Source organism: Parasteatoda tepidariorum, chromosome 10, assembly GCF_043381705.1.
Source record: "Parasteatoda tepidariorum isolate YZ-2023 chromosome 10, CAS_Ptep_4.0, whole genome shotgun sequence".
Classification (NCBI taxonomy): domain Eukaryota; kingdom Metazoa; phylum Arthropoda; class Arachnida; order Araneae; family Theridiidae; genus Parasteatoda; species Parasteatoda tepidariorum.
The window spans coordinates 26,147,857-26,164,125 of NC_092213.1; the positions used below are offsets into that span (position 1 = coordinate 26,147,857).

A 16,269-nucleotide genomic window follows, 5' to 3' on the forward strand; every position below is an offset into this window, starting at 1 on the left:
AAACCATATTTTATTCTTAATTCTTCCAAAATAATCACCAATGCGCATCCGTAAAAATACCGAGATTTTTGACGTTCTCATGCAGCAAGTTCCACAGAGAGATTTACCATATATACCGATAGTTTTGACCATGTTTTTTCTCAGTATACTATATTATTAAATAAAAATTTTAAAAAAACTTATGGCTGAATACGTAAAATAAGTACGTGATTAAAGCATTAGCTCATCAGTATAAAAGCTGCAAAAAAGTAGAAATAAAAGATGAATAAGTCTTCATTTGCATCTCAAATATTTTAAAAAACATGACACACAATGCAAGAAGAGCATTAACGATTTCAAAAATCGCAACAACAAAAAAAAGAAATCGAAGCTTTTCGGAGAAAAAATGAATGTCTTGACACAAAATGTCAGCAAAGAATGCCAACAGAAAAAAGCAATGAGAAATAAGTTCTCGTCCTCCCACTATTTAAGATTTACCACTGTGATTGTCCATGGTAATAATTCACTAGAATTAGACAACGTTTTTGATTTTTTTCCTCACTTGAATCGTAATTTGTTACACCAATTATACACTCTTTTGTATTAATTTCTTACAGGAATTTTAAATATATTAAGAGGGGTAGTTACAAAATATCTAGTACAAAAGCAGATGTACCAATAAGAATCCTCTTACAAAAAATAATAGTTTTTAAAGTTTGATATTTTCCTGTTGATTCTGATGACTAAAAAGTATAGGAAACACTTGTGCCATGTAAACTAAAGTAAAAAACTACGTGATTAAAGCACAAAAAATAGTACAAAAATGGACATAATATAGTATGCCTTTTCCTGTTTGTGCGTCATTCAAATATTTTTCTTTTGCTTTAATTCTAATGTATTATCTTTAAGAAATCAGAACAAAGCAAACAAGTGACATAAACAGGCAAGACTGCAACTAACTGGGATTAAAGTATTGGCATATCAATTTTAAGGTGATAAAAATTGGAAATAAACAATGAATAGGCCTTTGTTTTCATCCTCCCAAATATTTCGGGAAGTTTTATGACGCAAAAAGTGATACGAGCATTTACCACACTTTCTCGAAAGTCACCGAGAAGCAAAAAAGCACCTTCTGAAAAAGAACTGAATGTCTGGAACACAAGATGAAGATCGATTTAGAATGTCTCTTTTAATCGAGCTATCTGAAATCACTGTGATTGACTCGTTAGATTCGTTAGAATCAGATTATGTCTTTGTTTTTTTTTTCTCTCCCTTAAATACTATTTTTAGGAAATATCTTGTACAAAATGCTGATATAGCAAAAACATTAATATTAGAAAAACAATTTCCGAAGTTTGACGTTATCATGGTGATTCCCCTGTTTTATTTTAACGAAATCAGAACGAAAAAAGCAAGTGAGAGCTACAGTAAGACGAACTCAAACTGTGATTAAAGTATTGGCTCATCAGTTTAAGAGAAGTAAAAAATGGAAGTGAACAATGAATAAGCTTTCGCCTGCATTCTCTCAAATATGTTGTGAAATTTATGACACACAATCCAATTAAATATAAAATTTATGACGCACAACCTAATAGCTAGAAACTAGAAACTGAAGTAGCGCACCTTCTGAAAAAGCACTGAATGTCTGGAACACGAAATTAAGGTCGATTTAGAATGTCAGAGGAAGAAAATTAAGAAGAATAAGCTCTTTTGATCAAACTATCTGAAATCACTGTGATTTACTTTAATAATGATTCGTTAGAATTTGATAATATCTTTGACCTTTTTTTTTTCTTACTTAAATACTAGTTTTGTAAAACACCTCGACCAAAAAAACAGTCATACCAAAAACAATCCCTTTAAAAAAACAATCCTCTTAACAAAACAATTTTCAAAGTTTGACGTTTTCATGTTGATTCCCCTGTTTTATTTTAACGAAATCAGAACAAAAGAAACAAGTGACAGCTACAGCAAGACGAACGCAAACTGTGATTAAAGTATTGGCTCATCAGTTTTAAGGCGGTAAAAAAAAATGGAAATAAACGATGAATAAGTCTTCGCCTGCAATCTCCCAAATATTTTGTGAAATTTATGACGCACAACGCGACAAGAGCATTTATCACTCTTTCTCGAAAATCGCTAGAAGCAAGAAATCGAAGCAGCGCACCTTCTGAAAAAGCACTGAATGTCTGGAACACAAAATGAAGATCGATTGAGAATGTCGGAGGAAAAAACTAAGAAGAATAAGCTCTCTTCTTCAAACTATCTAAGATTTACCAACTTTCCCGAAAACTCTTCTTCTCCTTCAAAGAGATATTTAAGATTATTCTAGATACACTGAAGTGATTTTATATTGAGTGGATTTTCGTCATGTCGGAATTCTTTTCGTTATTGATAGCTGTGGTATGTCTGAGACATCTATTAATAATAATTTTCATGAATAGGTTATGGAAATTGATACACTGTAGAAGGAAATAAGATTAGATGAACTCGCTTAGCTACTCTAACAAAACGGAAGGGAAAAATCTTTCATCCTTTTGAATGGAATCGACTGCATTTTTTCAAATGATTTTAGTTTTCAAACTAGATTATTTCGGAATTATTAATTGTTTAAGTTCTTAAGGTCATTCCAAATTACTCTGGACCATTCTCGATTTTATTTTATCTTTTTATTTTATTTCTATAAGATTATGCTTTATTTATAGAATCGTTTTTACAAACAATAAACTCATTTCTGATTTAAAGTATTATTTTTAAATGTAATTTCTTATAACACAGAACCGAAATTATCCTTATTATATGATTTAGTAATAATAATCATAAAAACAGAACGAAAAAGGCCTTAATTTACATTATTTCACTTCTAAATAGAAATATAAAATTTAGAATTAGAAAACGATTAAAAAATTGCTCGATTTATACATAATCGTTTTCTCAAACAATTATATTTTATTTCACTTAAAAACATTTTTTTTAAATGGAACATTTTATAATATAAAATCGAAATATACCATATTATATGTTTTATTGGAGTAAATAACCACCAAGACAGAACGAAAAAGGTCTTGATTCGCATCATTTCATTTCTAAACAAAAGTTAGTTTAAATTTAAAATAAAAAAAAGATTAAAAAAATTCCTTTATTTACAAAATCGTTTTCTCAACCAGTTATGTTTATTCATTATTTTTAAACGTAACATTTAATATTACGAAAGCGAAATTTTAATTATTACATAATTTATCAAAATAGATAATCGCATTATTGGGAAAATAAATTTATCTTCTTTGGAGTAGAAATTTATTGAATGCTGTCAACAGATTCAAGTACTTATGATTAAATATCTCCACTGAAGTTACGCAGTATTCACAAATTTTAAACGTCATTCATTAATTATCGATGCTGATCCACGTTCGTAAACCTTTTGTTGTGTTAATAATTTACTTGAAGTAGCAACTACTTTATCTCCTTGAACTAAAATGATATTAATCTCTCAGATTGTCAGTGCCTTTAATAGCTTTAAAATATATTGCTAAGCTAAGCGTAATATACTACTATATTAAAGTTTTGAAAACTATTTTATTCTTTCAAATGCTCTCTGTAAGCTTTACTTGTTTTAAGTAATAATATTTGATATCTCCAAAATCTACGTCTTTCGAACAATTCAAAATCTCTACCCAAATAGTAGTCAGAGTTGTGAAAGAAAAGAAAGTTAAATAACATAAAAAAGGGATAGTTTATTCGAAAGTTATATGTAAAGTTTCGCAAAATACAGTATCAATATTTAAAGAATTTTTGAGAAAAAATGATTAGGGGCCATCTTTTAAACTAATCCATTTTTATTATGAAAAAATCGTAGACAGAATCTGGCATCTATTTATAAAAAAAAAAGATATTTTATTCAGAAATTAGAAGTGAACTTTTTCAGATAAACAGTTTAAACGCTAATAAAGAAAGGATAAACCAAATAATTTGAAAATTTAGAAATTCACTACTAAAGAGTATTGAACGACAACAAATTAAATTTTGTGAAAGAATTATGTTAAGTGTATTTCTTACGACGTTCGATTTGTGGAAAATTAGCGTTTGACCGGGGCTTTTCTTATTGACCCTGGTTAAGATTTCTTCACCTCTGTTTCAGTACATATTTTCAGTTGGAACAGAACAGTGTCCACTTTTAATACTTTGCCTTTAAAATTTTAGAATAAAATTTTAAATTTGGTACTTAACAGAGGTTTATATTATCCCTTTAAAAGCTTTTAAGTAATTTAATGTAATATTTTTGAAGAAAAAAAATTTAAATTATATTTCAAACGAGAAAAAAAATTTTAAATTCAAAAATTTCGAAACTTTACAAAAAATCAAATAATTACGGAGCTAAACTAAATTTCTAAAAAAATACATAATAATGTAAATTTTTAATGTATGTAAAATAATATGATTAAGATTTTTATTGCTTCTATTAAATTCAAACTCAAAATCCATGTTTGATTTCTGAAACAATGGCAGGAAAAAGGCTTATATAAACTTAATAAAAGGATAAACAGCAAAAGCGCTGGTGTAAAATTTTGCGAATAAAAAATTTATATTTTATTCCTAACTTCTCTATAAATTAATGCATGAACAATCACAGTGAAATCACAGCCTAAAGAGAAACGGTAAGCATTTCTTACGCTATTATATAAAATTATAATTTTAAATAGCTTGATATAATATTATATTATTAACTAGCTAAATACCCGGTCTTCGTACGGTTTTAATTTTTTTTTCAGTTAAAATCTCATTTTTATTTCAGTTAGTACCTAATACCAAAGAAAAGTAAGCACCATTGACGTAAATAACAGTTTGCCAATTTTTTACACTCTCATGAGCGAATTATTAACATTTCCTCATTAATTTTGCCTTTTATTACATAACTAGTTATTTTACTTCAATTAGTAACTATACCAAAACTAATTAACATTGGCATCAATAATTATATTACTATTTTTTTTACGTTTTCCCTCAATGAATCAAATCTATTTCTCCATTAATTTTGCTTTTTAGTACAAAACTTTTTTTAAGTCAATTGCCGTTGATTTTTTGTTATTTAGTTTTATAGAAACAGGTTTTAAAAGTAAAAAGTCTTAAACATAATTATAAACAAAATAAACTCGTGATTTCAGACAATATTAGATAACAGTTAGGTTTCGTAGACTACTTATGCAACCACGATCCCGTTAATTCAGATAACCTGATATAACGAATAAAAAGTAACAAAGTATTTCAGAACACACATTAAACGAATTTTTCGATTAGAGCTATAAGCTAGCAAACATAACTGATGTTATCTTTAAAATATGTGACAAAACTTAATCGTCTGCGATTTATTTTAAAACAATGGCTTCCGATAAGTCAATGAGAAAATTTCCTTTTTTGAAAAGGCTCTGCATTAAAAATACAATAGGTTATAATATTAATAATATAAGATATAGTATAAGATAGGTTATAATATAAGATATACCCACAATTCCTTTATGCGACACACAGAAATTCTTTATTTTATGTATAGCTTTATTAAATAAAAGTTTCCGCACTTTTTCAAACAATTACACAATGTCCACATTTTAAAATTCCTAAGTCTTAAACGAATAGAAAAAAAAACATATCATTTTAAAATTACATGCTATATTTTGCCAATTAATGCTCGCCAATTTTGCCAAGCTCAAATCATAGATTAATAGAAAAAACTTCTGAATTAGGAGACCACATCCATAACAAGCCTATCGTAATACAATCAGCATTTCTAAACTATGAATAAATAATAGTTTTCCCATTTCGTTCTCCATAAAATACATACTATCCACAATTGAGAATTCTAAAGCACTATTTTTAACGAAAAAAACAATTTTAACTGGAAAAAAAAAGCAACATTTCGTGATATCTAAAAAAGGGATCGTTTTATTTTACGTCAAAGGATATGACAACTTCAACACAATCGAACTTCAGCTTTCTACTTTTTATTGTAACTTATATATATAATTCTAGAAAACTTTATTCTAGAAAATAAAAGGATACATTGAGATAGCGTGAGAAAATCCGTAAGGGATTTTTCTCTAAGGGTTAAGGAAATATATTTCCTGTCGAATTGTGTTCAAAATTTAAAGAAGACATTATATTCTTTCCCTTCTTTGAAAATATGAACTATAAAAATCGATTCAAAAAAGCGGATTATAAATAAAGAAAAACTCAATATTTTATAGCATTCTTATCAAGTCCTTTTTGAGAATTTGAGTTTATTCTGTTTTTTTTCTTCTCAATACGATCATAAAAAACGACATATTCTCCTTCTCTATCGATGTATACGCTGACCAAGGTGCATATTTTAGAACATAATAGTGCTAGTGACGTAAGTTGAAATATCGTGCTTTTTTTGGAGTTGAAGATTCGATACACTAGAGGGTATGATATCCTATCTGTGCTTTTGAAAGTTTGTTTTCGAAAGCAAATAGCTTCATTTTTTATTCGTTAAAATTTATATTTTTCAAACAAATGGAACTGCATGCTTGAAAGAACTATACAAAATGTTAACGTGTATTAGCCAACAGTCTCATAGTCAAAAACAACTTTTTTTTTTGATATTGCAAAATAATGATGCAAAAATTAGAATATAAACGTTTCCATAATCTATAACAGCGGTTCCCAATTTTTTTCGGCTACGATACTCTAAGTAATCAAAAAAAATTTGGAGAAACCCCGACTTTGAAAATAAGTTTATTAAGGTAATTTTGAACGTTATAATCTATAAAAAAAAACTATTTTTAAAATATCCTATTACTGAAACGAAAATTTTTCATCGTTTTATCAGTAATAATCTTAAACTAGGTTTTTTCCGTCCCTTAAATTGACAGTCCTTGTTCTATATCTAGTTTAAAAAAAAAAATATTTTGGCGTATATACATGAATTTATAAGATAAACTAAATTATTGTTTACTCCGAGATAAATATTGCTTTGAAAATGGTTATTAGAGAAACAAATTTCTTTATTAAAGAATTATCCTATTTTTAATTGATAAGCGCGATAGGAAATACTAATGCAATATTTTATAAATGCTCGCTCTTCTCATAATTTATTCAACATTCTTTTAAACAGTTCCATTTTCATTTTATTGGCATTTTACTTGAAATAATTTCATAAGGGCAACCAAATGAGTAAATAAATAATGATTTATAGGTTGTATCTAAAGTTAACCAGAGGTATCCAAATTCATCACGGGTTATGAGAAATAGTAACTCAAGGAACCCTAGGGTTCTGTGGAATATAATTCGGGAACTACTGATTTATCGAATTATTGTCTAAAAAATTAATTTTGTTTGATCGCTTGAAACAGATGGTGTGGTTAATAGATTCAGGTCTAGATGCAGTATAGTTATACTTTTCCAATTTATATTTTCTATCTTTTCCAGTCATACTTTTCCAGTATAATTAGTTACACTTTTTCCAATCATGATATTTTTACATAAATCTATTTCATTGTATTGTTTCCAAGTAAGTGAATTTAATTGTATTCTAATAAACGTCATTAAGGACTTTTTTCGATTATATCAGAAACTCGATTAATTCTGTATTTCTTTTCATTCCGTGTCGTTCTAAAGACGATATTTGCTTACAGAACAGAAAAAGATTTCTGACTTTTTAAAACTCTTTTACTTGTGTCATATATCACAGGAGAAGTGTAGTTTTTATGTAATGTTATTTAAATAGTAATCAGGACACGCTATATTTGGCGTTCTCGTCATTTGAATATTTTTTCTTGTAAGTTGCTAGCTAAAATATTTCATGCCACTATGAAATATTCAATCATCATTCTGAAGTTTAGGCTTATGCTAATGTTATTAAAGTTATACTTCACACGATAGTCGAAATAATCATGTCAACAGTAAAACTAGACTTTTGCTGCTCTAAAATCATGTTTCATTCATATGAGCTCTTCACCAGTGTCCTTTGCAGCACTTTTATTTGCATCATGCTCTAATTTGATCCTCTCGGCTACTGCGGTTATTCTAGCTTTGCTTTCACCGTTATTTTATTTTTCTTTCTTCTTTTTTTTTTGGTTAGCAATTATATGTTTGTTCTTCTTCTAAATCTTTTTTGATTTTCCTTATTCCCATCTGGTGGAATCTTGAGAAGGCAACAGTTTTCGAACATATCTATTTTTTCCACTATTATATTTTTTGAAACAAATGAAACTTTCTCATTATTCAATATAGGTGGGTGTTAAAAAAAATTTTCTTTGTTACACTGCCAGTACTCTTGTAGAAAGTAAATACATGGCCTCTCTCATATATCAACAGCGTAAGCATTGACGTAAGCTTTTCTCCTAATGGCCATTAATTAAATAGCCACAATGGCAAGTTTAAAAGGAACCTTACATTAACGCTAATTAACAATATCAAATTACTAATTACTGAACTGAACGCTGCATTTTTGAATACTTCTAATCCGTTTCCATCCTTCAATTTCGATAAGGAATTTCATGAGATATGTAAGCAAATCATTTACTTTATATTTTCCCAACGTTCTTATCCTTTACTTATTCTTTCTTTTATCCTTACCTTCTTCCGTTTTCTTTTCTTACTCTAATTTCTTCTGTAAGACAATTCTGTCCTATTTGATGCTTTTTTTCCGTCCGAGCAGTCATTTAGCCATTTTTACCGTTTACTTTTGGGATTAACATTTACTCAATCACTTTAGAGTTAATCACTATAAAAGGGGCAGTATCCAATTTAACCCATTTATCGCCGCTGTAAAAGTTATTAAATTAAATCATAATCAACTTAAAAGCGCACTTAACTAACAATAACTATGAACACTTAACATTATTTTTATATTTATAATTGATAATAACTCAAACATCTGAGTTTTTTACCACTAAATAAAATAGTATTTGGTTCCATTAAATACTGATGTTTTAAGAGCAATTAAATTAGAAATAAGTTTAAATTGTTAAATTGTGGGGACAGGAATATATTATACTTTTAATAAACAGACCGGAAATGTGTTGCTCATTTTTGATAAGAATTCCATTAAAGCAAAGCTGTAATTACAGAACCTGCATATCCACTAAGCTGAAAACAAAGTTATCTTAAGCAAACTGTACTGTTTCAAATCAAAGTTGCTCTATTATAACGCAATTACAAGTGACAAAATACTCGTTGAAAAAGAAATTCGTTAAAAAGGTTAAGACGAAACATTTAAACTATAAAAACGAATTTGTATTGAAGATTTCAATTTCATTAATATAAAGGTTTACTATAACCATGTATTCTTTAAATTCTACTTTTTACTCTTTTTGTAATAGTTAAGCAAGCTAATAAGAATAAATTATTTTATGTTTAATTCATCAGTCACTAACTTATTTGATCGAATAAAAGAATCCAAGCATCTCTAGTATTCAAGCGAATTTTTAAGAAATGATTCAAAAGGCAAAAAGTTTAAACAAAACCTTTTGTGGAATTAATGTTATTCAAATAAAATTTTATTGAATGCATACTTAAAATTTCCTTTAATAAAAGTATTTCTTTGTAATAGTTTAACAAACTATTGGTGGTATATTTTTATTAGTCAAACTAACACTTAACTGGTCAAACTTACTTAATCATATAAAAAAATACAAATGCCATTATTATTAAAGACAACAAACAAAAGTTTTTCTTCTATAATATGAATGACAAACAAAAGACGAACAGTCTTTTTCTTTCAAGTTGGTTGAACCATCTTAGCAAACAAAAATAGAAATTTTCTAAGGGTCCTTTTATTTCCTTTTCCTTTCGTTACATAACAAAGAACTTGGGTGACAATCGGCCTTTTCTCTACAATTCCTCTTTTATTTTGCCCACGTTGCCAAAGTCAAGAAACAAACTTTCTTATTTCATCAAAAAGCAAAATTCAGAACATGAAAAATTATTAGGGCTTCCTAAAACATACGGGTGGATAAATTTTCTTGGAAAATTAAATCGTTTTCTGGAGCGGAAGCAATCGCACCCAAAGGTTAAAATGAATGTTAGGCGATTCAATTAAATTCTCGTCTGCGAAATAAGAATTTTGTTTAATATTTTATAAAAGTCAGTGGCAACAGCTATGCATCGAACAAGCAAGATTAAATTGTTCCACAAGTCTTGATTTTATTATTGTAGCAACTGACTCGTTAAAGTTTGAAGAGATAAGTTTTGTTTTTAACACTCCATATTACATCCCATTTTTCGAAAAATAATTTAAGCAAAACCACATTTTTTTAAACAATGAAATTTTCAGAAAGAAAGTTGCAAAGTTTTACTTCATTCTATTCTCTTCAAAATAAGAGCGGAAGGGAGTATATTAATGAGTAGAAAATGGTAAAAATCTTTTCCAATTTCTAATGGGTTTATGAATGTAAAAGTTTTTTTCTTGTAACTGTAGATTGCTACAGGTTTTAAGGAGAATTTTTTTAACTGTATAAACTTTAATTTGCTGACTAAATGAAAAAAAAAATAGTTTCATCATAAATTAAATGCTAAATTTTTACTAAGTGCGAAAATTTGTTTAAAATGCACGTTCCATCATTTTTATTTTAGAATCTTAAGACATTTCTATCTTCTTGATAGCCTTGATCTTGTTGCATATATTTTCAGTATCAATTAACAAACAAAAATAATTAAATTTTAATATGAGTTAAGGGTTATTTTTACATAATTTTCAATAAAATTATTTTTTTCTACGAAAATATCTTTATTTCTGATTTTTGAGAAAGATAAGACATTTTGTATCTTGTTGCGTATATAGATATTGAATGAGCTAATATTAACACAAATAAATTATGAATGAACTTATATTAACGCAAATGAATTATGAATGAGACAAACGCATTAGACCTATTTATTATGTACCTTTGTTATGGAATCTTGAGAAAGATCGATGACATTTTCATCGTTAATTGGTGTATATTTCTTTTTCTTAATAGTCTTAATCTTTCTGCATATACTTTCAATATGAATTAATAAAGAATACTAACAAAAGTTTATACTAAATTTTATTGAGCTTACATTAATCGTTCCATCTCAATGAAATAAACTCTCTTTTCGTGTGAATAACCGTTGTATAGTACCTAAGTAAAACAAATTTACATAATAAGTTGGGAGGCATTTTCTTTTCTTAATCGAGCAAATCTTCTTGCATAGATTTTCAGTTTCCACTGTTAAATAAATACTGTTAAGTTTTATATAATATATGAATGATTCAAACTGCATCCTTCCCAGTACAATTTTTCTTTTCATGTGAATAACATTTATTTTAGAATCATTCATCAACTAGCAGAAAACATTTCCATCAGTAATTAAAATAGATTTAGTATTAATTTTGAAAATCTTAGCTCTCATATTTTCAGTTTCAGTTACTAATTATATTTTATGGTCTTAAATAAATAATGGAATCACGAAAGTTTAAGTATTATTCCTAGCACCATTTTGTGTGAGTATATATTCTCTGAAATCTTGTGGGGAGGGAGAAATGTTTGTTATGCATCATTATTGTTTTTATTGTTTTAATTAAGAATCAAAAATTCTAACCAACAATTCAAACTCGATCGTTTTCAATACTAATTCAGGTGAATATCTCAAATAAAGCGGATCCAAACTGATTGACATGGTCCCAAAAGTTAGAGTTGCAGCAAGAAAAAAACGATGCTAAGGCCTAAACTTACCGAGGCTGAAAAAGCCAAAGCCAAAGAACGTAGACGGAAATACCTTAAGCTTTACACACAAACGGAAAAACGAAAGGATTCCGTTCGCAAACGCAAGCATAAAACCCGTCCCTCACGAAAGTACCTAAGTGGTTGAGAAAATTGAACCCTGCCGATGAGCGAATGGTAACTCTCCGAACCTCTTTCATGCAAATACGAGAACTGAGTGTTGATCACCAGTTAGGGATAAAAGGATCCATTGTCAACGTACCCAATAACTTGCACAATACCGCATAGACTGTCTTCCACGCAATATAAATGATTCATTCACTATTCATGTAAAATTTAAAAAAGCCTAGCTTTCAAATCATATTTCATGTATGAACTTGTGAATCCGAAACGGGTGTATGATGCAGCTTACAATCTCCATCAAACACCATTGTACCATTCCGAAAATGTCAATATTGATCTCGATTGGCTGTTCAGTGTCTATTCAGTCATCAAAAGAATTTACACAGAATGTGTCTGAGCTGCATTTAAATATGTCCGCGAAATTGTATACCGAGAAGTTCAGGATTAACAGTTAAAGATGTCCAAGATTAAAACACAATAAAGCTTCTTTTCCAAAAAAAAATTAGATAACAACCATTTTGCCAATGGGTAACCAGTGATCGTCGTAAGAAGATCACAATTTTCTTCATTTTGTAGTGAATCGTATTTCTCTCTGTTTTGAGATTCTTTATTTCAGATTTATTTTCTCTTACTAACAATTCAAATCTTGAAACAAAAAAAGCTCAGTTGATAAGCAAAGATAATAATATTTATTATAGATTATGATTGATTCTATAGTAATGTGCTATTATTTCTGTGATTATTCTTCCTGTGTGCGATTTTTAAATTTTTAGTTAAGATATATTAATTCTTCTTTATTGTACAAACCTTGCTACACGCATTTTTGATTTCATTAGAATAAAGTTTTGTTTGAATCATGATTGACTGCCTATGAATGCATCTTTCCCAGTGAAACCATTCTTTTTGTGTGAGATAATCTTTGTTTTGGATTCTTGAGCAGGTGAAAGAGGACTGGAAATACGTGGCAATGGTTCTGGACCGACTTTTCCTGTGGATCTTCTCGGTGGCCGTTCTGGTCGGCACATGTGGAATCATCCTACATGCCCCAACGCTGTATGACACACGCGAGCCTATCGATATGATAATGTCAGAGGTCGCCATAGCCACATTTCACCACCATAGAGGCCTCACGTGACTTCTATATCTTGTGGTGCCAGAATAGTCCTTTCTTGCAGTCATCGTCGCCAACCACTACTCAAGACAACGTCGTCCAGACTGATATATCTATATATATTCAGACTACCGGGATCATATTGCTTGCTTTGCCTAGTTGGGTGATAAATTCTTCGTCATGATTTAGCCATTTTGTTTTTTTAAAGCTTGTTTCTTAGTTTAATCCTAGTATTCTTAAAAACAAAACTATATAACTATCAGTAATGAAGAAATATAAGAGATAAATACTGATTTATAGGAAAAATACGTATATTTTAATATTGATCTAACATATTGGTCATAAGAGCTCTGTATAAATGTGTTACAATACAATACATGTCTGTATGTAATTCTTTTTTTCACCTAAATGCAAAACATATATGCATAGCTATATTATTTTTGCTTGTGACTTACTCGTTTTAAAGCTTAACGTACAATGTCAAATATTTATTTCTTCTAGATCTTTCATTTCTTCAGTTTATTTCTAAATATTCTTGTACGCCTCTCTATCAAATTCTAATATTCATTTGCTGTTCTTTAAGCTCACGCAATTTTAGCTAATACGCAAACAGAAACTTTTAAAAAGTCATTTAACTAACTTTCAATATTTTTTTTCAATGTATTTTACAAAACAGTTTACCATTTATTATGTTCAAAAAATTATAAAAAATTATTAATACCTTCAAAACAAAAGTTCCTATAAATATGCCGCCAAGTAATTTCAGCATCTTATACTAAACCAATTTCGTAAAAGTGTCTTGTTTTTCTCAAAAAATTTCAGAAGAAACTGACGCACAAAAAAACTACTTTAGCATAATTCAGTTACAAATTAATTTACGAAGACTCTTTTATAATAAATATCACCATCAATTTTCAATGTTCTCAAAATGTTATCAAATCATAAGCAATTTTTGAAGTTTGAAACAAGTATTAATATTGACAAAAAACAAAAATTTCATACGAATTTTATATTTGACGGCAGATGGTTGGAAAATGGAATCCGCCCAAAAACTTAATTATCTACTTTTTATAGGGAAATGAATTTAGATTAGATAAAAGATAATCGAGCATCGTAATTTTAATGTTGAGTTCAATTCTTTTTTTCAACTAGATAAAAAATCTCTTGAGAAAATTTTGCGAGATTATTATTTTAAAGTAGCATTTATTAATGTATAATCAATAAATATTTACGTCTGAAGATCAAAGGAAAAAGTCACAATTCTTTTTGAAGTCGTTTGCGTTTGCTTTTGACTCTACGTTAGTTTTATTCCCTTAATGAAAGGAATACTATCTAAAAATTAATTTCTAAATTGTTCTAAGTTCTTTTTAATTTCACGAAAACATTTTATGAGAAGCAATTAAGTATTCCAGTAATATTTTCCAGTAATATATTCCAGTAATATTTATTTATATTGTAATTTTTAAAGGCCAAAATTTTTCTGATATTGGCAGACGATATCTGTATCAATTAAATTATTCAAACTAAAAACAAAATGGCTGATTCATTGCATATCTTTTTGTTTTTCTTTATTTTTGTAGTTATAAACCACAAGAGAAAAAGACAAATATTTTTTATTTAGCAGTTAAGAATTTTTTAAAAAAAAAAGTATGGTGTTCCTCACTTATGGAAACTACAGCATAAGATGTATAAAATTAAATTCGGTTATTCAATTAAGTTCTCCATCATGAAAAATACTATTTATTTGCCAAATAGTAAATCAAATCCTTATCATTGATAAAAATTAACAAAGTCACCTTCTACCCTTTCAGTTTTCAAATGGAAACTCTATGCAGTTCACGCTTTTCGCATTACATTTCAAATTAAAAAGGCAATTATTGGCCAAAAATGGAAAACTTGTGTCACAACGGGTGACGAATATTCGTTAGAAGTAATTATTTGAAAAAAAATAAACATGTAACAAGAAATGAGTGAGGATTTATTTGAATTAAATAAAAGGATAGAAAATATTTTTAATCGTTTAAAAACAGAATATCTTTAAAGTCAGTCAATTTAAAAAATATGTCAGAATACTTTTTCATGCTGTTTCTTAAGCCTAGAGCATATGAAAATGAATCATATTGAAATTTTAAATGGTTAAAACTACATAAAATATGTTATATATTATAAATAAACTATGTTTTTTCTTATCCCACTTGATAGAAAGTAACATCTAGTCCATAAGCCCGTGCAGTTTTAAATTTATAATAACTTCACTTCACTGGCTGGAGAACTGTTTGTTCTTCTGGCAAACGATGCTGGTCAAGAAATGAGCAGGAGCGCCTTGAGTTACATTGCATTTTGTCAGGGAAGAAACACCTTAAATTCTGACGCTTTTTCAAGAAAACAATTAAGGTTTTTAAAGCAGTAAAACTATATTTTGATAGTAATTCGAAGCCTAATTTAATGAAAAATAACCTCTATAGAGTGTTTTATTCCTACTTAACTGTCATATTGAATATGTATTGCCGAATTACTCTGCATCACACACTTAATACGAAAGATCTTTAAGATGGAAAATGCTGGTCAAATATCAATTATTTACTATGGTTAAACTTGTCAAAATAAATTTTAAAGTTCTTCTTTTTAAAAGAAGAAAAATTATTTTTTGAAATGAATAATCATTAAACGAAAACTTTATTGTCATCACACTGAAATGACTTTTACCTGTGATAATGTTGGATCAAACGGAGTTTTTGTGGATCAAATTAAAAAAAATAATGTTTTAGTTACCTAATGTGATCAACTGACTTGCACCATCAATACTAAAACAAAAATGAGGAAACTTTCTAATCCAAACTATTTGCTGCGAAATATTTATTTAATATTTTATTTAGAAAAGAAGAAAATATAAAAATGTAGTGAAATGGAATTTAGAAATTCGATTTGATCATGTTATTTAAAAATGAAAGTATGATAGAAACTTTGTGTGTTTAAACCATTTTAGATTTTATCATTTTTCAAAAATATCATAGTTAACTTTTAAGTTCAAATAATATAAAAATTCTTTTTAATAAAAAGCTTGATTTTATTTTTATAACCAATAATTCATGACTTTAAGTTTGCTCAACCTCGAACACCATCTTAGTTAAAATCGAGCACAGTAATGATATTCGAATTTTTTTTTAAAGTGATAAGGCACTAAAAAACATAATGAAAATACCTTAATTGAATTCTGCTTTACACTTTCTCTAATTGACACTGAAACTTAGAAAAAGTTTTCAATCTACTAGGTATTTAAGAATATTTTTTTCTCTTGTGGTTGAAGTACAACAACTTTTCAACTACGCCAAAAAAATATCAGAATCGTGTGAA

At 28.2% G+C, this 16,269-nt stretch overlaps 1 protein-coding gene across 2 annotated transcripts in view; it reads left to right on the plus strand.

Annotated features, from left to right (window-relative positions):
* The window catches only part of LOC107439347 (acetylcholine receptor subunit alpha-like), a 210,056-nt gene extending 195,540 nt beyond the window's left edge, over positions 1-14,516 (plus strand). Inside the window, exon 9 of one of the 2 annotated variants that reach the window (XM_016051913.4) lies at positions 12,742-14,516. In XM_016051913.4, coding sequence (XP_015907399.2) covers positions 12,742-12,939 — 198 coding nt within the window. In that variant the 3' untranslated portion in view covers positions 12,940-14,516. The remainder of the gene's footprint in view (positions 1-12,741) is intronic. The other variant, XM_043046031.2, reaches the window with a different exon arrangement.
* Positions 14,517-16,269: the final 1,753 nt, after the last annotated feature.